This window comes from Alosa alosa, chromosome 1 (assembly GCF_017589495.1).
Source record: "Alosa alosa isolate M-15738 ecotype Scorff River chromosome 1, AALO_Geno_1.1, whole genome shotgun sequence".
Taxonomy (NCBI): Eukaryota; Metazoa; Chordata; class Actinopteri; order Clupeiformes; family Clupeidae; genus Alosa; species Alosa alosa.
The window spans coordinates 24,112,587-24,136,142 of NC_063189.1; the positions used below are offsets into that span (position 1 = coordinate 24,112,587).

At 41.7% G+C, this 23,556-nt stretch overlaps 1 protein-coding gene across 1 annotated transcript; it reads right to left on the reverse strand.

Annotated features, from left to right (window-relative positions):
• Positions 1-1,412: 1,412 nt before the first annotated feature.
• rgs5b (regulator of G protein signaling 5b) lies at positions 1,413-3,190 on the reverse strand. Its single transcript, XM_048239212.1, has 5 exons — positions 3,048-3,190; positions 2,830-2,913; positions 2,653-2,714; positions 2,359-2,525; positions 1,413-2,155 (listed from the first exon to the last, which is right to left on the reverse strand). Exons 1-5 carry the CDS (start codon positions 3,089-3,091, stop codon positions 1,982-1,984), a joined length of 531 nt encoding a protein of 176 aa, XP_048095169.1. The 5' UTR covers positions 3,092-3,190; the 3' UTR covers positions 1,413-1,981.
• Positions 3,191-23,556: the final 20,366 nt, after the last annotated feature.

The window sequence follows — 23,556 nt, forward strand, 5'->3', positions numbered from 1 at the left end:
GCTAAGGGAAAACACTGACAAACCCTGTCAGGTGAGAATTCAGTCACCTTGTATGGCACTGTTATTATGATGGACACCATTCCCAGATGTTCACAGCAATGTTTGATAAGCTTTGATGCTTGGCCATTGACATCATTCGTCATATCACACAGGCTGGTGTTCACCTTTAAAACTTAATGTGATCAACTGAATATATTCCAACTTTATGATCAGTGCCGACAAGACAATCATGACGAGGTCAGGGGGGATTTTTTAAAAAAATGTTGAGAATCACTTGTCTAATGTGTGCACAGTGGTTGGAAATTTGACCCAATTCATTTGAATGATGGTTACTAGACACAGCTGAGGTGTCTTTGTTCAGCAGTAATGTAAAGAGAACATCTAGAAAGCTGCTTACAGTTTAATGGAGAACCAGACATATACAGTATATTTCAGCCTAAACAATAGTAAGCACTACTTACTAGTTCATTGCAAGTTCATTGGTTATGCAATAACTTTGTATCATCTCACTGATGTTCTCTTCTCATGAAGAACATTTTACACCTTTTACCCCTTTCAGCCAATAGTATTGTTTTAGGAGGGTCAGTCGTGTTCAGGTTGCACAACAGCAGAAAACAGTATTATGTTTTGATAAAGCAAAGCCGTGTGCTGCCCACTGAGGAGCTATGGGGCTTTGACATCATCAACCTTATGAAAAGGTTCAGTCTTCCCCTTATCACGTCAAATGGACACTCCACACTGTGCTGAATGGACACATAGAGCAGTGTGGAGGAGTCCTCAGGGTGGTATACATGCAGGTTGAGACATGCAACCTGGGCATCAGCAATCTTCTTATTGATGACTCATGCTGGGGACCTATTCTCCCTCTCACTCCCCCCTCTCTCTCATCCCCTCCCCACACACCTCTCCATTTTCTTGTGACGAGATGACTCCTGTTATGAGAGATAAACAAGAACTGAAGAGGCGTTGAGTGGGTGATCAGTCTCCATGGAGACCTGCCCCCACTCACTGGTGTTTCCCTTGAAAAACATCTTAATCTCGTTTAATATGCCAGTAAAAGCTGTTTGTTTCAGCCGCTGACTGCTTTCTCGTGTATGCCATTTAGCCATGTCTGCTTGAGGTTGATGCTGAACAAGCCTTTTCTCATCACAAAACACTAAATCAGGCCAAGTAAGGTGATGACAGAACAAAAGAAATGTTTGGACAAATAGACGAGAGTTGGCATTGGTTATTCTTTCCTTCTGATTTCATTCTGATTTTGTTCAAGCTAACAATGGCTAATTGTTAATCATGTTAATAATGTTATCATGTTAATAATTAATAATGGCTAATGGCTTATCGGATATAAAAATGAGGCAACTTTTTATAAACACAGTAAACATTCAACTTTGCATAATAAGCACAACTCACAATCTGTTGCAGTGTGTATTTTATTCTTCACAGCTCAAAATGTCTTTCATTTTTCCATAAAAACAAGCAAGATCACATTTTGAGGCACATAAATAACATAATAAATACCACATTCATCTTCCAATAACAATAATAAATAGGTGGCAAGGAGCCGACAGTTCAAACTGCATAAATAAATAAATAGGGAGATTGATCCCTTCAAATGAGGCTGCGCTGCCCGTGCTGGGGGTCAGCTGAGTGGCTCTCACTCTGTCCTTGTGCTCTACACTCTCCTGTTCCAGGAGGGAACATTGTCAGCACTCCTCAGTTTACTTTTCCAGTCAGTCCCTCCAGGTGCATGTGTGCTCTCCAGCCCTCCTGTGAAGGCCAGTAGTGGTCAAACAGCACACTCAGCTCTGTGGGGCCGCCCGACTGTTCCTGAGATTGATAACTGGTGCCTCTTCATAGCTTATGGCCATGAAGTTGCCCCAACCAGTGAGGAGTTCCAGTTGTGGGTGGAGAGCTTTCTGCTTAAACCACGTCTGTTTTTTTAATCTGTTGTGCTTCTCTATCTCCGCCTGGTGGAGGTGGGTTAACCGGCCAGCTGGCGGCTGAGCTCCTGGCAGGCCACGGATTTGAGGAAGCGTGGGTAGCAGTCTTTCTCCATCAGGGAGTAGATCTTGCTCCTGGCCAGGTCAAAACAGGAGGTGTTGGGGTTTTCCAGGTTCTTCACAGTGATGATTTTAGTCTCATGGTCAAGATTCACCTGATTGAGAGAAAAGAAAACATGTTTTAATTGTTTGGCAGTGCAGGGGTGAGTAGAGTGTACTCTTTTAAAACTGTCATCCAGTCATACTATCAGTTACTGGTGATGTGTGTTGTACTGTATGTCTTACAGTTTAGATAAGATGCAGCATGCAAGACATACAATTGTGTATGTAGTAGGTGTGTCATTAAAAAGACAATTACCTCTCTTGGAGCATCACAGATGATAAATTCATCGTAAATCTTTTTAGCTTTAGCAGGCAGTTTGGAGGGCGACTGGGTGGTCGTGTAGTCTTCACATGCCAGGTAGAAAGCCAGGTTCTCCTCACTGTACTCTGACATTAGAAACGCCTGGAAGGCATGCAGGATTTCTGTGAGGAGGCAGAGGGAAAGGAAGTATGTTAGACTTCATGTAAATGCTGCCAAGTAGTATTCCAAAGAAAAAAGACCAATTCATTATTTTCAGTGCAGCTACAGTAAATTAGCTGCAATACTCACGTTTGTCTTGTAGAAGCTCTTGAAATGACTCCTTCCATCTCAGAGAAGCTACAACTATCTGCCTGAAAAGTCAATGTTTATAGTCCATGAGTATCATCAAATAGAAACTTGTTAGGTAATACCTTTGCTTGATAACTATTAATATTAAGTCATTTTTTTATATCTTAATTTTCTTACCTTTGCATGTCAGCTTTCTGTCCAATTAGGCCCATCTGTTTTTTATGAAGAAGACTTCCCAAACGAGATTTCAGTTCCTTTGCCCTAAAGAGTAGACAAGCAATCGATCATTATTATACCATATGTTTTAAAAAAAAAATGTGCAGGATTGAGACTTGAGTGCAAAGACGTAACAGTATATGAAAATTAAACGTACACAAAAATGGCAGAAAACATACCTCTCCAAGCAAGCAGATGGTAGAGATTCCAGTCCCCGGCACATTGTGTCAGATTGAGATGCTGTGTGCTGCTGATCACAGGCAAGAGTGCTTGATTGTCTATGTGTGTGTGAGTGAGTGGATTACTTTGTTTCTGCCTGAGAAGCATGAGAAACTGTCTTTTTATACTGTAGACTGGCCTGTGACATCACAACACCCAGCCAATAGGATGAGGGCAGTGGAAGTAAGAGGAGGAGGGGGAGTCTTTTAGAGCAAAGCGGCTTGCTGTGATTTATCCTCAAATCACTAGCTTCAGCCCCATGAGACTGTGATCCCATGAGCTTAGCTTTGGACTCCCCCAAATCTATTTTTATTCAGTTGGATTAGGATTCTCTATGAAATATTCAGATTGCGAAAATGTGGAATGCTTTGAGATGATCCTGATAAATAATTACTAGAAGTGGTAAGAAATACAGTAGTTTATAAAGAATGGCATGAAATTCATGAAATATGAAACAAGTTAGAAAGTTCAAACCATTCTTGATTGATCATCATTTTACATTTTAAACAAATCATGCCTCTTAACCCTGCAAAAGTATATAAGAAAGTGTATGCTAACCAAATGTGACCTTTATTGACTGAACTGAGCACAATATGTGAACAAGAATTATGTCAGTGAACTGAGCACACTACTGTGGGTGATAATTATTATTATTACCATGGTAACATCATATATTATCATGGTGGTAATTAGTGGAATTAATGCAGGGGGGCCACAGAAGGGAATTCCTAGGAAGAACCTCAGGACACTCGGCCCCCGCATGGCTGTCCTGCTAACCAACTGGTCAATCAGGCTGAACTGTGATGCACCAGCGTGCTCAGCACACACGGACCTCCCCGAGCTATCTCGCCCACACGCAAAAACTGAATTCAGACCCAAGGCGCATGTGCAATCACATGCGTGGTGCAATTGCAATAGGCTAAACTGTAGTTTAGTCATGTAATTTATTATTTATGCTTGGGGTGACCTAATGAGAACTTTAGCATGATGCCTTGTCTCCACACAAGATATTTGTTGTGGTCATGATTACTATGTGTCCCCGTGAAGCCCTGTGAGGTAAGAACAAATGCCCAGTTGCCTCCTCAAATAGGTCCCATTTGGAGATTATTTTTAGAGCTTGACTGTCATAATGTATTCTTGTGAGTACACCCATGATAGACAAGTGGAGTGCAAATGTTTAATTGATTAGGATGGGGTGAATATAAAATTAATGAAAAATGGAACACTCATTAATCTTTTTGAAGTTCATGGACTGAATGACAATATTATGGGATATTGTATTGACAAATGACACACTGTCACAATATCTTGTATTGTTAGGGTCTCTGATTATTTTTTATTTGTATGAATATATGGAAGTCAGCACATGAATACTGTATATCTTATGCATTAACTATCTTTTGTGGTGCTGGAATAATCAGATATTGATCAAAATGTGTCACCGATGCCCTCATGGGTAATTATTCTTCCTTTGCCCTTGATAGTGTAAGAGCTGGAATACCCATTCTTCTCATTTCCTGTTCAATGGTTGAAACAGCACACAACCACAAAAGCCAGTTAGAAAAAAAAAAAAAAAATGGAAATGACTTAATTTAGAAATGACCTGCTCCAGAGTGTAATATGTCAGAAAGAACACTGCAAGCTTGCTGTAAGTACACTGTAAGTCTGAAAAAGATCATATGTGGGGAGCAAATGATGGAGTGTGCTTTTCACACTTGTTTTGCTATTCATTTGGGACACAGTGACTTAAAAACATGCGTGCCAAATTCCATCCGATGTTCCCCTTGGCCATTCTACACAAACTGTGCTGAAAACATGTTTTGATTACAGGAACACTAGTGCGATGAGGCAAACATTTATCCAGTGAAGATGAAGATGAAGTATACAGATACAAATATTTATCCCATGAAAAATGTAGATGAAGTGTACAGATCCAACTGCATCTAACATCCAGGATTTTTTTATTAAATCTGTTAGAGAATGCCTCTGATGGCTGGAGATGACAGAATCAGCTGGGAATTCATCAGCCATTAGTCATCCTGCATTCCGGTAAAGGGGGAAACAGTCAATACAAACCATTAAGTTCCTGTCAGCAAGGCCTGAAATGTATTACCTTACGAGGTTCGCGTCGGGGCCATTTTACAACCTCGACCGTGCATTAACTTCTGTGAACAGACCACCGTGTCGCCCATTATCCCTTACATAACCTGCCCAACTCAGCATACTCAGTGCAGGGGGAGGCTGGTCCTCGGGAAGATACGCATGTTTACTTACTCTGCAAATAAGATTTGGTTTGGTGTCAAGGTGCTAATGTGTGAGCAGTGAATTTCTGTTTAAAATGTTAGTAACTACTGCTATTGTGTTATAATATCATAGTCATGATGTCATTGTTACAAGAGCTGAATTACAAAATGTGAGTATTTTTCCTTAAACTGTATTCATCTTTCAAGAATGTAAGGATGAGCTTATAGAGCTTTACTTTTCAAGCCACTTCCCAAAATTCTTTAATTATACATAACCTGTTTACTGGTAAATCTCTACAACCACTCCAACTGTCTGTAGTGTTTTGATAAACAATGTAAGCAATAGACTCAAATGCCAGAGGAAGAAAAAAAAACGTACAACTTTGAATGAGACCGACAGCTGAGCAGAGATACTGCCTTTAAATGAATAAACCATCACCCTCAACACAACCCTATAACACACACACCACATTCCCCAATTTCCAAAGCTATTCACGTAGCATGGGGTGGGGGAAGCAAGGTGAAAACCAAACCTCATTCAAAATTCATCCAACTTTCCTTTGGTACTCCTCACATTAGTATGTGTGATGGCATTGTGGTATTGATGAAACACAATGATCAGAATTAGAATCAGTTTTTATTGGCCAAGTATACGTACGTACACAAGGAATTTGACTTCGCTAGGTGTTAACTCTCTAGACATTCAACAAATAATACAAAATAGACATGTAGTAGTAACTTTTACATTCAGTAACATATCATACTGTAGAGAAAACAAATGTAGTGTGCAAGATGCATATTGGAATGATAAAGTATATGTAATGTGTTGGAGAAGTGGGTGAATGGCCAAAGTGGGGATGACCCCACTTATCCGCAGTTCAGGAGAGTGATGGCAGTGGGAAAGAAGCTGTTCTTGTGCCTAGTTGTTTTTGTGTACAGGGTTCTGTCGCGCTTGCCAGAGGGGAGGAGGTTAAAGAGTGTGTGTGTGCAGGATGTGTGGGGTCTTTGGTGATGTTCTCTGCCCGCTTCTTGGTCTTACCAGAGTACAGGTTCTGGAGGGAGGGCAGGGGTGCACTAATGATTTTTTTCCAGCTGTCCGAATTGTGTGTTGTAATCTGCGTTTGTCCTGTTTTGTGGCTGCCCCAAACCAAATGGATGTGAAGAGGATGGATTCAATGGCAACAGTGTAGAAGATGGCCAACAGCTCTCGTGGTAGGCCATGCTTCCGCAGTTGCAGTAGGAAGTACATCCTGTGCTGTGCCTTTTTAAGGATGGCGTTGAACTCCCACTTCAGATCCTGGGAAATGATGGAGCCCAAAAACTTGAATGATGATGGCGGAGTTAGCACAGAAAAGCTTTTGGAGGATATTTAGACTTCAAAAGGTTTCACATTCCACTCCAGATTTTCACATTTATGTAAACTGTGTTATATCTTGACACGGTTTTGAAGCCCCATTGACCTAGATCAGAGAATTTACCTTTGTGAGAGATCATGTAGTTTTCTTTTTCTTCGTGTTGTCTCATTTCAATCTCTTTTGATTACTGCCCTGCAGATTACCTGCATATTGTTTGCATAAGATTCATGCATCTGATGTAAAACTAAATGGCCAGTGTTATTTGGTCTGCCTGCAATTGGGTCAAGTGTTGATGGATGAAAAAAAACTAATAACCAGACCAAATGATGTTATGTCCTTGAAAAGAAAATAACCTGTAATGCACATAATTCACCTTATTGTCTGGCACATATCCACCACACAGTGAACCATGTGGGAACAAGAGAAACAAATACCATGTCTGTAAGCCAAGCCATGAATGCATTTATGAGCCATCTCTTCAGTGAAGCATCCTGATGGAAAGTCATTTATGGGGATGAAGAAGTATCACAACAAGACTACTTTTGCACAGGGATATGTTGCCCACCCTTTAGGTCAAATCACAGGCTGAATTCTGCAACAATGTCTTTTAGCAATATGTTGTTTTGTCTTTATTAAGACAGAATATCATAATGCAAGTGCTGTATTTGCATTACTCTCTGACACACTCTCAGAATAAACTGCTTGATGTTATTTGACAGTGCAGTGCAGATCCTTTTTTGGCTTACATAACATAATTTAGTTAAGTGTCAGTAGGCCTCTGCCTGTATTCTGGCACGGTTACATTCTGTAAACGGTATCTCTGCCTTCAGTCTGGGACAAAATGTTCTCATGACCCTTGTAATAATGAACTCCTGTCAACAGAACATCTTACTCTAGTTTAAGGTTTAGAAGACAGAAAATCATGGGATCAAAAGTAAAAGTACAACCCCATTTCCTAATACTTTGGGACAGTGTGAGATGTAAATAAAAACAGAATGCTATTATTTACAAATCATATTAATGCTGAGGAAAGTACAATGACGTTGAAACTACAGTATATATTTTTCTTTCACAAAATATACAGTATGCTCATTTAGAATTTGATGCCAACAACACATTTGAAAAAAGGTGGGACAGGGGCATGTTAATCACTGTGTCTCTTCACCTCATTTAACAACATTCCGTAAAAATGTTGAAACTGAGGAGACCAGTTGCTGGAGTTTTGAGTATAAAATGTCCCATTCTTTCCCTATAATTTCAGCAGCTCAACAGTCTGGGGTCTTCTTAATTAAGGTTTGACTCCATGATGCACCCAATGTGACCGGTCTGGACTAGACTAGCTCTTGTACTCTTTTACTATGGTGTCATACTGTTGTAACATGTGTAGAAAGCATGTTGACATTGTTTTCTTGAAATATTCAAGGTCTCACCTTACTCTGAGCATATGTTGCTCAAAAGCCTGATAATTTAGAATTAATTGTGCCTTACCAGATGTGCAAGATGGCCATACCATAGGCACTAATGCACCCCCATTCCCTTTATAGATGCTGGCTTTTCAACTGTGCACTAATAACAAGTTGGATAGTCCCTCTCCTCTATAGCCTGGAGGATGAGTCCATCAGTTCCAAAAGGAATTACACAATTGTATTTGTCTAACCACAGGGAGACATGTTTCATTTCATTTTCCATTACAGTCCATTTTGTCACTTTTATGTTATCTTTCGGAAAAGGACAAATTTCCGTCCTGTTCAATCGAAAAATCTTTTAATACTTCAAAATAATATTTGATTGATGAACCTTACATTTTTCAGTAGCCTTGAAATGTACTGGTGAGTTGAAAACCACATTCAGACTCATTTGTATTCTCCCAAGACCCCTTTCTCATTAGGTAATCAGCTCATGTGTTCAGATTAGTGGATAGCTAATACAGAAAACATTGAGGATAAAACTCAAGAGGAAAAAAATAACGTTAGACTGAGAATTGTCGATGCGAAATCTAAATTCCACTGGAGCTCCAAGTGGTTTTGTACATGCAGCCTTACAAAACTGTTTACAGCTCTTTGAGTCACTGTAAAATGGCATTTTTAGTACAAAGATAATTTACATACCCTTGTGTTTCTTTAGGAATCCTCCGTCTTGGATTTTATAGAAATGGATTTCAAGTGACATACAGTATACACATAAAAGAACGGAAATAGGGCAATCTTTTTGGAAAGGGGGTGGTAGGTTTATGACTTCAGGGTTCATTTTCCAGTTTCTAGTGCCAAAACAAATCAAATGTTCCAAGTTGAACATTCACAACATGCTTACATCACGACTATGCAGTCTTCTATGCATCTTCTGTTCCTCATCTTTCATTTCATACTTCTGTTTCTCATCTGTCATACTTACATACTTACTACTTAAATTTGTAATGTATGCCACTGGAATTGTAAACCCATTCATTCACCTGTCCGCCCCAACATTCTAAATCAAATTTATCCATCATGGGTATACATAGGGATGTAGCGTAGTCATATTATACACCATTTGAAAGCTTGGACTATTGGGAATCCATACATGACAACCTTTCTATGTAAATAGTGATTTACATTGTCAAATGTATCTTACTATGTCTTCCTCCTGCACTAGACCCCCACCAGTATGCATACCGTGCCAACAGATCGACTGAGGATACTATTTCCACAGCCCTCCACTCTGCCCTCACCCATCTACGTAGATAATAGCAACTCCTATATTAGGATGCTATCCATCGACTTTAGCTCAGCTTTTAATACAGTCACATCATCTGATCTGATCATGAAACTCTATAGGCTTGGCATCAGCATATCCATCTGCAACTAGATATTGGACTTTCTGATCAACAGACCCCAGGCGGTGAGGTTAAACAATCTCTCCAATCCACTACACTTCCTCTAAACACTGGTGTGCCACAAGGGTGTGTGCTCAGCCCATTACTGTGCACCCTCTTCACCCATGACTGCTCCCCCATTCACAACACTAACTCCATCATCAAATTTGCAGATGACGCTACAGTGCTTGGCTTGATTGGGAAAAATGATGAATCAGCCTACAGGGAGGAAGTGCAGCACTTGGCAGCATGGTGCGCAAATAACAACCTTGCGCACCTCAACACCTCCAAAACCAAAGAACTCATTGTCTTCAAGCTTCAAGTTCCTGGGTGTCCACATTTCACAAGACTTCTCTTGGTCACTCAACACCTCCACTCTAATCAAGAAAGCTCAACAACGCCTCTTCTTCCTCAGAAAACTGAAAAAGCTGGACTCTCCCCTCAGATCCTCCGCAACATCTATTCACTAGTTCGCCCGTCGGCATGATTGCTATACTGAGTGAATAAGCTAAGCGTTTGGCATGGTAGCTGGCCGTGGTCATGAGATGCCTGAAGCGGAGATCGCAATAGAGCGATGGCCGCTTGCACCCCCCAGTGTAAGGAGGATGCGTGACTGGGTCATCAGTGAAATGGAGGAGTAAGGGGAGGAGGAGGGATAATTTTGTGAGCGCCGCGGCGTGTGACGTATGGATAAGGAGGCCGGCTTAAATACCCTGGCGGCGGAAGACAGGTGAGTTAATTGCTGTCAATCATCCCTAAGGGCTCCTCCTGAACTTTGTTTAGAAAACATCATTTGCTGCACCGTCGAGAGCATCCTCCCCAACTGCTTCATGGTGCTGCTTCACAGCGAGTGGTGAAAACTGACAAGAAATCCTTGGCACATCAGTCCTGACCATCACTGACCTTCATCATTCACGGTGTCTGCGACATGCACACACTATCTTCAAGGACCACACACACCCCATTCTTGGACTGTTCTCCATCCTCCCATCTGGGAGACCTTACAGGAGCCTTAGGAGTCATACCAGCAGGCTCAGAAACAGTTTTTTTTTTCACAACACCATAACGCTGCTCAACACCAAGACCCATAACTACCCCCACACTCCGTCCCCTCTCCTTTTGCACATGGACTATGGACTGTCTGACTACCTCTGACCACTATGCACATAATCCACCTCAACAATGCACTATATATGACCATACTGCATTCTGTCTTTACTAATTATGGACTATGGACTGTCTGATTCCTCAGAACTATGCACTTTATTTGCTAATGCAGTTCAATAATGGACTAATACTGTATTCTGTGTTTTATGTCTTTTTTTAAGCACTGCTATAAAGAAAAGCACTTTTTAATGATTACACTATTGGTTAGATGTTAAACTGCATTTGTTTGTACTGGTTGTCCTTGTACAATAACAATAAAGTTGCATCTAATCTAATCTAATCTTAATTCAAAATGAAATGACCCTGTTTCTGTTACTAACTGCATCTGCAACTGCATAAACCTCAACAGTCACGCTCACAGATTCCGGAAGTAAGAATACAATACAATTTCTCATTTGACAATTGGCGTATAAGCAATAAAATCGTAACTGTCCATGGTAGACTTAAAACCAGCTACGGCACGATACAGATTTCTCCAGATGTCGATTGGAGAAATGAATGGGAAACTTACTTCCGGAAACTAAACTCTCTCGGAGAAGGGGCTGGACTGTTGAGCTCTATTTCCCCAAAACCACTAACTGCACACAATGCTGGTGTTGCAGAAAGCCCAACTTGAGTCAGCGGTGACATGACGTGTCTGGTGACTGTGTCCGACGGGTGACTCTGTGGCCACTGTGGGAAAAGCCTATCCCTTTCCCATGTTTCCCCAGACGGGGGGGAAGGTTGTTTTGTCAGCCTGCTCACTGATATGCACCAGATGCTGGCCTGCCTCCCAAGACACATCCAGCCAAGCCTCACTCTGACTAATCAACCCTAGCTGCCCTCCGGAAGTCTCCAGACAGACATTTGTTGTGTGGAAGCGAGAGTGTGGCCTGCTCATGGGACCGTGACGTGTTAAAAATATCCACTTGGACAGATGCCCACTATTTTCTAGAAATATTGTTGTCACTGGGTCTTACGTCTTGCCCATTCACAGGAAGTCAGCATCCCCTGTGTGTTTCCCCATTTTCTCGATAAGCACATATGGCCCCTATGTGCCATGCCTCAATGATGCCCCATGTGCCATGTCTCAATGCTACTCAGGTAGTGATGCCCCATGTGCCATGTCTCAATGCTTCTCAGGTAGTGATGCCCCATGTGCCATGCCTCAATGATGCCCCATGTGCCATGCCTCAATGCTACACAGGTAGTGATGCCCCATGTGCCATGCCTCAATGATGCCCCATGTGCCATGTCTCAATGCTACTCAGGTAGTGATGCCCCATGTGCCATGTCTCAATGATGCCCCATGTGCCATGTCTCAATGCTACACAGGTAGTGATACCCCGTGTGCCATGTCTCAATGCTACTCAGGTAGTGATGCCCCATGTGCCATATCTCAATGCTACTGATACCCCATGTGCCATGTCTCAATGATGGCCCATGTGCCATGTCTCAATGCTACTCAGGTAGTGATACTCCATGTGCCATGTCTCAATGCTACTGATGCCCCATGTGCCATGTCGCAATGCTACTGATGCCCCATGTCTCAATGCTACTGAGGTAGTGATGCCCCTTGTGCCATGTCTCAATGATGCCCCATGTGCCATGTCTCAATGCTACTCAGGAAGTGATACCCCATGTGCCATGTCTCAATGATGCCCCATGTGCCATGTCTCAATGCTACTCAGGTAGTGATACCCCATGTGCCATGTCTCAATGCTACACAGGTAGTGATAACCCATGTGCCATGTCTTAATGCTACACAAGTTGTCATTGAACTGTTCAGTTTTGCTGATCTGTACCTGTCCCACACAGCTTTTGGTTTGGCTTTGATTTTACTGAATGCTTCTACAGAGAGAAGTGATCAGATCATGCTTTTGGATATTCAAAATGATCATACTTTGATAAGATTAAATAAATACGATCAACTCCTTTTGAGCGTCAATATAAATTGTATGAATAAAGGATAGCACTCACAGTTCTTTTTTATTTTTTTTTAATCTGCCACAGCACCGTGAGTGCTATCCTTTATTCATAGTTTACTTGATAATATGCTCAAAACAAGGATCTTGAGACCCATTCATTCAGACAGCACATGATAAGTTTAGCAAAGTTTTTTCTCACAATTCTCCATCTTCAACATGTAATTGTCAAACTACAAGTGTTGTTACACTATGTTTTGGGTGGTTAGAGATAAGACAACATCTTTTGGGCCCCTGCCACTGCCATATGGCTGAGGACCAGGCTGTGATGCCCATTCATATGTTACTGCAGAGGTTGCTGATCAGACGAAGCCAGCCGTAACGTGGTGCAGCAAAGACACCCGGCACAGTCAGAGCAAACAGCAGGGCACATCACAGGCTGTGTTTAACAGCAAACAGGTTGCTGTGCATATGTAGCACTACGGCTGCAATGCAATCAACATGGCCACATCTTTATTCACTTGGTGCCATCTACATTTTTCAGCTTCGGTTACTGAATCACATGCTCGCCCATTTTTAATCCAGGGCAGTCTGGCAAAGGTGGTGATATTTGACATGAATAATCTGTGCTCATCTCAATTACATGCCACCTGCTGCTAGGCCAGGCAATGCATTTAAAAAAAAGTTTGAATGCTTCAGACAGACATTTTGTTGTGTGTCTTCCGCATACTTGCTTTTCCTTGCTTCACTAACTACAACTTGGACCATGGCCATGGAGTCAACACTGGGGAGAGGGAAAACAAATGTCGCCCCCACATTTGCTGCAGTTCCAAAAAAAAGTATTTACTACTCCGGTTTCCTGTACATAGGGTAACCCTGGTCCTAGACTAAAAGCTTTTTGACAATGGAGATTTTTATTCAAGTCTAGGACTAGTCTTAATCCTTAATCCTAATTTCTGATGGTATTAGGTTATGTAGTTGTAGGCAGTAATAGAGATATATAACTCATCCGACATACCATATATTCATCAAGGTAAGCAAAGTAGGCAAACATGTCCTACATGCATCTCCTCCTCAAATTGTATTTATGATTTTTAGATGTCCTAATGATTTGCTAAAGGTGTCCCCTTTAATATACATACAGTTACAATTACTGTTTTGGTCTGGGCAGAATTTTCTTGTGCATGAACCCTTTACACCCAGGGGCAATGTATTCTCAGAATTAAAAAAAGAAAAAATCATATACTGATCATATTCAAAAGTGCTGGGACTCAACACAACTTCAGGCGATTTTCAGCGTAAAACTGCAGGGGGGCTCAACTTGAACTTGATTAGAGAATAAGGTCCCTCTTTGTTGAACCCAATAATTTCTCTGGTACTAGGAAAGGCAACGGGCGAACAGCAGGATGTTTTTATACAAAGCCTAATTGGGAACATTGTAAGGAGTGTGGGAGCCAGTGCCTGATGCTTCTTTAATCTAAGATGATTGCCATGAGCACACTGCTGATGCACCCCTTAGAGTCCTGTAAATTGGTCATCATAAGAGAAAATAGAACGGAATGTCACGCCTGGTGAAAAACAACAGTTTTCACACATACTGTAGGCTACCTCATTTGGTCCGGACCTTCGGACTTTTCAGTTTGGTCTGAACCAAAATTGTATGTGAGAAAGGTACCATGGACCACAGTCCGGATCAAAAGACCAAAATTTAGTCCGAACTAAAGAGGTGGTCTCGGTCCAGATTAAACTGAACCATGGTTCGGTTTGTTTGCAGGATGAAAACACGTTTTGGATGGTTCAGACCTTTGGACCAATTACAGGAAGTTGAGGCAGCTAACTACCAAAGAACGGATAGGCCCTAATAAATAGCTTAAAATGAGCTGCGGATGGAGAGGAGGAGATGTTGTCAGCCTGCTGAAATAGGCCACTGATTTGACAACATGTCAACGTCAGACGCATGCCTGTTAACAAACCAATCAAAGGGAGACACAGCGCACGTAGGTGGTAACAAAAGGATGCAGGGATGTCATGAAAGTTCTTAAGGGAGCTAGAAAAATTGCAATGTGAAACCATTAACTAACCGGATCAAATGTATTCAATGTAACTAAACATGAACGTTGGTCCAGACCTTGGTCCGCACTTTCAGGTGTGAAAACGCTCTAAGATTTCTAATCTAAGCCATGTAAACTGACACAGCTCTGTGATTTTACTTATTGTCTGTTTTAGGGATGTAAAGTACAGGAAGTCATTATCACACTAGAATGAAAATATAATTAAAAAAAAATGTACTTTGTAGTATTTTGTAGTACTTTGTAGTACTACTCATTTTCCCCTCATTATTCAGGTACAGTATATTTTGTCCATTGTTAGTGAAGCAATATACACAAGATTTTAGAAAAACAGACATACACACACACACACACACAGAGAAAGAGAAACACTGTGGTATAGTTTTGGATTCCATGTAATTTTGTTTTTCAGGTCAAACTGAATTGCTTGCATTGCCAAACAAATTGTTGCTATGTGGTAAATCTAGTTAGACTAAACAACTACGCCTAAACAGCAGACTCAGTCAAAACAATGCTGTCTAAAAATAGACCAGCTGCTTAAATGTATGTAATTTTCTAATAAGTCTACCAGAACCACTTTCATTACAGCAAATAGCCTCATGAATAGCTAGAAGGAAGAAGATGACTGGGTCCCACCAGCACAGGTTGATACTTACTGATGAGATGGGATGTTATCACAAAAGTTGTACTTGGATAGATGAGACCAAATTCCTTGTATACGCAAGTATACTTGGCCTATGAACCTGACCATTAAATTACATTTCAGCAACGTAATGGCAACGTAACTGTGCTAGTTGGGATCCATATGCACTGACATCCAAATAGCAGGCCTACTGTCATTGGCAGCCAGGCAGTTGTGAATCCATAGATTTTTCTGTGCGTGGCTGTAAAATCAATTTATAGAATGTATAGCCTATGTGAACAGACTTTAAAGTTGTTGTGCTAGCCTAAGTTGTTGTGCTAGCCTAGGCTACTCCATAACAATCACAATATAATGCTGACTCCTTCAGCTGAGGGCTTGGCTAAGCACCACACAGGCTGGCCTACAAGAACAATCTTCACTTGGAAAACTATGACAGTGTGTACAAACTATCTACTGAAATAAGTTTACCAAAATCCTTATTTATCACAGAGGACAGTGTACTGGAGCATGCAGACCTAGGTGATGGTCAACATCTGATAATGTCTGGCCAGAGTGTCTGTCCAATCAGTGTGGTGTGTGCAGCACTGGCAAAACGGACAGACCCATTGGCTTATTTGCAGACTCCGATTGAACATGTTGAATCTCAGTTAATTCTGAGGTGTCGGGAAAAGGGATACTCTGATTGGGCTATTTAGCCGGCCTACTTGTTTAAAAGTGTAATCACAGTGTTTAATCATTAGATATTCTAGTAAGGAGAAACAATCCTGGTGGGGTTTTGCCTCTGAATGACTGGATCTAATGAGCAATTTCACCTTTTGTGCAGTAGGCATTTTCTTTGGTGAATAAGAGTAGCCTAGAGTGAAAATGTTAAGCTAGTACTACTTTGTTTACATAGAACTGGTATAACTGTATATACTGCTTTGTTAATATTATATACGTACATTGTGTTAACAGCAGAATGTAGCATAGGCTACAGTGGGTAGTCTTTTCAGTGTGTGCAATGAAACTTTTGTTTGTTAGGGAAAGGCAAGGCAACTCAACAGTCAATCAGCATAATAGGTATAGTGCTTTGAAGTCTGCACTTTTTTAAGGAAGGTGTGCACTTACCTTAAAGCATACCTATCGTAACACCCCCAATTATCACCACTTTTATTCAGAAATTCTAAAACAACGACGTTTTTCAAAACTTCAAAATAACATTTGCTAAATTAACCTGACATTTTTCAGTAGGCATAGGTGTGTAGATTTGAACAAAATCTGGTTTGTTTGTTAACGGGAGCATTTACTGCCTGAAATATCCGATTTTGTTTACCACGCTCGTAGTTATAGTGCTGGCCTGATGGGTCGCCTATTTACACCGTTTCAACGGCACATGAACGGTTAGACCGAGAATTCTCGTCGTGAAATTAAAATTCTACTGGAGCTCCAAGCGGTTGTGTACACGCAGCCTTACAACACTGTCTACAGCTCTTTGAGTCACGGTAAAATGTCATTTTTGGTACATAGCTAATTTAGATACACATATGGTGTGGGTGGTTGCGTTTCTTTAGGAGTCTGCTGTCTTGGTTTGTATAGAAATTGATATTAAATGACACATACACGCAAGACGGTGGAAATACGGGACCGACGGTAATAGGGGGAGTTCCGATATCAATGTTGTACAGAAACGATGTATGCCCAGGCCTGCAATGGCATAAAGAAAGGAAGACCACAACTGGACTGCAGAGGTTTGCACACGCACGCACTGGGGAAAGGGAAAACCCTCAAAGCTAAATGTAATGAGGCATCTGCCCACAGAGTCTCTAAAGGACTGTCACATTTTGCTCAACATTTTGTCAGAGCTGATAATTGAGAGCTTTTACAAAGAAAAGGTCTTGCATACTTTGCAGTAACTTGGTAACTTGGAGATGACTAATCACTCTCAGCAACTTCCATGGCCAATGTGTTTCAGATTTTATGATGTGTTTTTTTCAATTGATTTGTGTCATGTTAGCTGTACAAAAAACTGTGACATTGTTTGGCCATTTTTTTGGTGTCTGACTTCTCCTGTGCATAGATGTGACTCATTCACTGAACACCTAGAGAAGATCACCTGTATCTTGTGATTGTAGCCGGACGAGTCCTTACCTGGAGCATTGTGATGGGTTTTGTTGTGTCTCGCTCCTGCCCCACCTACTTCGTAAGTGGGTAATTGGCAGCTGTGCTCCATAAAAAGGAAGCGCGGCTATCCAGGGCAGACGTCTGCTTTGTCCAGGGACGACTCTGACCGACCTATCGCCTATCTCCGACGTTTGGCTGTAGCTTGTTCCACCATTTGCTCCAGTAACAGAAGTCGCTGCTATACTGTCTGGATATTCTCACGGCTGATCGTACCCCCGGTGTGCTCATCAATTCCAGCTTAGCAACATCACAGTGTTGCGTGGTCCGGGCTCCCTACATCTGACGTTAGCTGTTGCATGGATCTGTATGGTATCCTGATGTGGTGACGGCCTTGCTGTTTTGTTCCTGTTTGGGGTTTGCTGTGTGGAGCGCCTTCCGCTTCTCTCTGTGGCCTTCCATCGCTGCGTCTTTGATGCATGATTGCTAGCTAACCTTGTGGTGGCTATCTGCTTGGGCCTGTTTAGTGCGGACGTGCGTGTTTGTTGCATGAGTGTGCATGCGTGGGAGTTTGGTTTACTTGCTGCTCTATTGAGGCTCTGTGCTTTTCTCTGTATTTTGTTTTGTCTTATTTGTACTCATTTGTTTTTGTTTGTTTTTCTACTGCATGTACTGTCAAGTGGGCTTTCCCTGTGTATGTTGCTTGTCTCCTGCTGGGGGCTACATTTGGCGCATGTTGGAGGGTGTATTCTCCTCTGGTGGTGTCCATCCCTTATTGTGTGTGCGGTGTTAATTAGTTTAGATAAGTCACCTTTTCATTTTTGATTTGCAGTGTGGTTTGAATCACAGATTTCGCCTCAGAGGCTTTGACATCTGCCCTCTACGGTAAGCCCAATCTAGTTTCAACATTGATCCTGACGACCTAGCCTTACATGGTGTTGCTCTGGTATTGAAGTGCATGTACATTGGTCCTGTTTTAAATAAATTGTAATAGTTTTGTATTGTAATCTCACGTCTCTGCCTATTATTCAGACTACCAACTTGTGTGACCCTAGTGGTAAACAGGAAATTCAGGTTAATTTAACGGGTAGGTTCCTGGGTAACAGGGTATTAGAACCTGGTGACTGTTTATATACAAGGTAGGCTACTGTCACATAAGCAACGCTGATAGATTTAAAGAGAAAGAGCCCATGTTATTCAGACAGTGATGGGCAAGATGTAGTGACCTAAGCTACAAGCTACTCTATAAGCTACTTTTAAAGGAGAAATACAGCCATTTTTCATAGAGCTCCGATTCTCGAGGTCACAAAAACTTAAGTTGCTGCAGCCAACAGTTAGAGCTTCCAGGCAGCTACAGTGCTACACTCTGCATGTTCATGAGCCCCCGTGTTCATGCCCCCAGAGTGTAGTGTTGCAGCTGCCTGGCTTCTTTACCGATTTTGTATTGATTTTTTTCCCATACTGACAGTACCACAAGAAACAGAAATCTATATGGAAAAATTGCCGGATCTGTCCTTAAAGCTTTATTTAAGCTACATTTTGTAAGCTTGCCTATCACTGTTTAGACACATCATCACAAAAGAGACACGTACTGCACTGAGTGGGTCTGCTGTTCAGGGGAATTCTTCTGGGACTGTTGAAAAGACCATGTTTGGAGATAGCTTCCCCATTTTAAAAAATCACATTACGATATCCACTGCTGACAGTGCACACTCTGTCAACTGTCAACAAATCAGAACTTTGTGGACCTTTAACAGTTGAAAGAGAGATTGAAGAGAGAGAAAAAATCTGTACAACTGCTTTGTTGTAATAAATGAAAATGTAATACTGTACAGGACTGTAAGGCCATGTTGAAGATGCGAATAACTTCTCATTAGTTGTGGAACTACAATATGCATTCCTGCAAGCTGATATGGTTCAAAACATGCAGCACTTTACAAGTTCTTAGCATTATTTGCATTTATCTTAGGCTACTTGTCATCCAAATAAATAACTAGAAAGTCACTAACCTGGTCTCCTAGACACTGTTGGATCAACCATTGAAACATGGTCAGGGCATTGCACAGGACAAAGGGCATCCTCTCAAACTGGTACAGACCTACAGTTACACTATTCGGGCATCCATTTCGGCAGAAATGCGCGTGCACAAGGTTTCACGACACCAATCTTGCTCCAGCGGCGAGATCACAACACATGATTGGCACGATGTCTTCACAACACACCACATTATTGGCTCAATGCATTCACATGTCGACGTTTTGCCGCGGAAGGGGTGTGATAAGCCCATGCATTTCTATGGAGGATTTTTTGAGTGCTGTGTCTCTGCTACAGTCAGCAAATGTTTTTGGGGAATGAAAGAAAACGTTTGAGAACCACTGCTCTAAGGAGTGACTCAGAAAGTCACACAGACAACTGTCTCACTCTCAAGACACTAACTTATAGCTGTCTCACTCCCAGGGTACTAAGCTACACAATAACATAATGGGAATTTGTTGTCTAGCTCATTGGTTCCTTATACCTTATATAGGAAAGCTAACAGCTTTCTATAAGGATCTAGTTTGTTAACTACCACAGTCACAAGTTGGGTCGCGATAGTCTGTCATTTTTCAAAAGTGGGTCCCCAGAAAAAAAGTTTGAGAAACACTGGGATAGGGGCTTGTTTGCTTTTTTGTCTTCTCATGAAACAAATGCACCCAAGAGGGCTCTCATCAGCAACAAAATCAGCAATAAAAAAATAAACAATATGGGCCAACCCACAAACTCCATGGCAAGAGTTCTCTGGAAGCCATCACAACCTTCTAAGATTCTGTGGTTGGGAAAGCAGCCTGATTTTTGTGGTTTGTGTGACTGCATGCTAACATAGAAAAGCCAGGTCAGGGTCCAGCCCCCTGGGTAGAACACTGAAGACACAGATTTATCAAAGCCAAAACAGCACCATTGTATATCCCACTCCACTCCAAGATCTTGTTTACCTTTAGTCAAGCTTCTCCAAAACTGGGCTTAGCCAGTTTTCCTCTTCCAAAAAAAAACTTATACCACCACTGGCATGCACAAAATAATTTCTCATGTTTTTTTCAACCATGGGAGCACGGTCTACTTGCCGTTCCCTACAGTATGTGTGCCCTTCCGTTCGAAAAGGGTAGCATTATGAAGTGCCCTCTATGCTGCCCCTAAATGACAGTGTTCCATATAAATTGTACTTTACAGTATGTGAGAAAGAAGTGCCAACATAGGTGCTCCTCTAGTGGATAAAATGTGATTCAGTGAAGGGTGTCCCTACTTGCATCAATTTAGGGAAGTTTCTGAAATGGATGCCCCTGCAGTGATAAATATGTGGTAGGTGCCCTTATGGAAGAAAATAAATGATTACCTCTACCTCTTAGGGTACTGCTGCACTAAGTGCCCTTGCAATGGAAATGAACAAATCCCAGTAAAATGAGATGTAGTGTCCTACCACCATTTTCCTTACCATGTGCCCTATAGGGAAGGTATTCCAAAAGTCAGTGCCATGACGTGAGTCTAGGGTGCCACCAAACATGTTTTCTATTTCTGCAAGGAGCAGATCAGTTAGACTAATATCTAGCTGACATTTTGATGTTCTCATCTGCATTGTCCATACTTTTCTTCTCAACAGGGACTTTAGGCTAGGCCATTCGGCGTTACAATAATAACACATGCAGTCAGGTCACTGCAGACCCTCACCCCTATCTCACAATGGAAAAGAAAGTGAGACCAAATTCCAAAATATGGATATGATCTGGGCCCCTTAATCATATAAGATGGGCTATGTTATTCACCCCTGATTTCTGAAAGACGCCCCTAATTTAAATAGCACAGGTCATGCTGTAATGTGATAATCAATCATGCTTTGTAATGGACTAGTTGCGCAAAAGGCTCTCAGTGAGCTCGTTTGTTTCCTGTAGAGCCAGGTGTGTTTGAACCTGCCGCTATTAGGCGTGTTCGTCTTCATGCAGATCTGACTTGATGTGATGCATGCGCCTATGTAATTAGTGTCTATACATCCTTTTTTTATCGTAACATGCTCATTCAATAGGTGTAGACACTAATTACTGTACATATGGTATTTTTTTCATCAATCTACACATAATACTCCAACACTCTACAAAAAACAGGTGTTTGGAGTGTTTGACTGAAGACAGAAATATTCCATTTACATAAGTATTCAGACCCTTTGTTATGACACTTGTAATTGAGCTCTGGTGCACCCTACTTCTATCAATGGTCCTTGAGATGTTTCTACAACTTGATTGGAGTCCACCTGTACCTAAATTAATTCACTGGACATTATTAGGAAAGGCACACATCTCTTTATATAAGGTCTCACAGTTGATCTGTTATGGTTTGTAGGGGAGGGTTGGACCCAAACGCAAGGCAAGGCAAGGCAAACTTAGAATTAGGGGAATCTTTACTAGGAACAGAACAAACCGCATGTATAACACGACACAAACAACAACAAAGACCAACAAGAAACAGAGGGAACAAGAGGACTAAATACACTGTGGAACGAGACACAGGTGAAGACGCTGACAGGTAATGAAGAACACATGGCAAGGGTAAACAAAGGAGCACATGGAACAGGGCACAGGAAGTAAAAAAAGCTAACAGGAAGTCACAAGAGGAGCAGACATGATGGAAAAAACACTAAACAGAACAAGACAGGACTCTTACAATGGACTAGTTGCACTAAAGGCTCTCGGTGAGCTCTTTTGTTTCCTGTGGAGCCAGGTGTTTTTGAACCTGCCGCTATTCTGAATGTGTCTACACGTCCTTTATCGTAACATGCTGATGCACTAGAAGCAACACCCAACCAGGTTTGTGTACACGCCTGGCTCCACAGGAAACAAACAAGCTCACCGAGAGCCTAGTCAATGTCAGAGTGAAAACCAAGCCAAGAGGTCGAGAGAATTGTCCGTAGACCTGGAGAAGGATACAAGAATACAGTAGCCTCCATCATTTTCAAATGGAAAAGTTTGGAAGAACCAACAGTCTTCCTAGATCTGGCCGCTCAGCAAAACTTTGTAATCCGGGATGAAGGGCCTTGGTCAGACAGGTAACCAAGGACCCAATGGTCACTATGAATGAGATCCAGAGTTCCTTTGAGAGGATGAGAGAAGCGTAAAGGACAAACATCAGTGTAGCTCAGTGCCTGGTTTCTTCCACATAAGGAGTTGGGAATTGTGGCCAAATAGTTCAGCCTTTGGTTCATCAGACCAGATGATTTTATTTCTCATGGACTGAAAGTCGTTCAGGTGCTTTTTGGGAAATTCCCAGCAAGAAATGGCTTCCATCTGTCCACTCTACCATAAAGGCCTGGTTGGTGGAGTGATGCACTGATGTTAGTCCTTTACACTTCTCTCATCCTCTCAAAGGAACTCTGGATCTCATAAACAGTAAAGTATATGATGTACCTACTTCCGGAATCTTACTTCCGGTATGACACATTAGGCTTGTTTGAGATCGACTGAGTCTGACTTCTGGCTTTCTACGTAAACGTGATCTTCAGAGGCTAGCTGGGAGGAGCTACAACAGAGGGCAGCTCATCCCGGACAGACAGGCTACAGTCTGCCTGACGTGACTCGCGGGAGACATCACAGGAGATATCGCAGAATTTTGTTGCCAATAAATACAGCAGAACTTTCATTCTTACTCATTAAAATGAGCATGATGACTGACGAAATAAATTGTTATGATGTAGTTTAAATAAACCACTGTTGTCATACAGTTAACAGGCCTGCTTTGTAGCACATAAATTCAATATCAAGTGTTTTCCCTATAGGCTATGTGTGTCTATCTATTTAACCAACAGCAGAAAATAACAGAATATCCAAACGTTTTCAGTAGGCTAGCCTACCATTGTTGCAGAAATCACGTATAAGAAGGTATCCCTTCGATTTCTGTTTATTTTCGCATATTCCAACATAAGGAAGCAGCATGAGACTCCCGTCAAAATCGTCATGAGGAGATTCCTCCCAAATGGCCCAATCACGTCTTTCAACTGACGTCATGGGGGCGTGTTTTAGCTCGTGCAGCTCGTGGAAGGCAACTGCAAGATCTGTCTGCAACCCATAGACATAATATACATAGCTGCACTGGAAACGAGAAATGCGGCTGCCATCTTG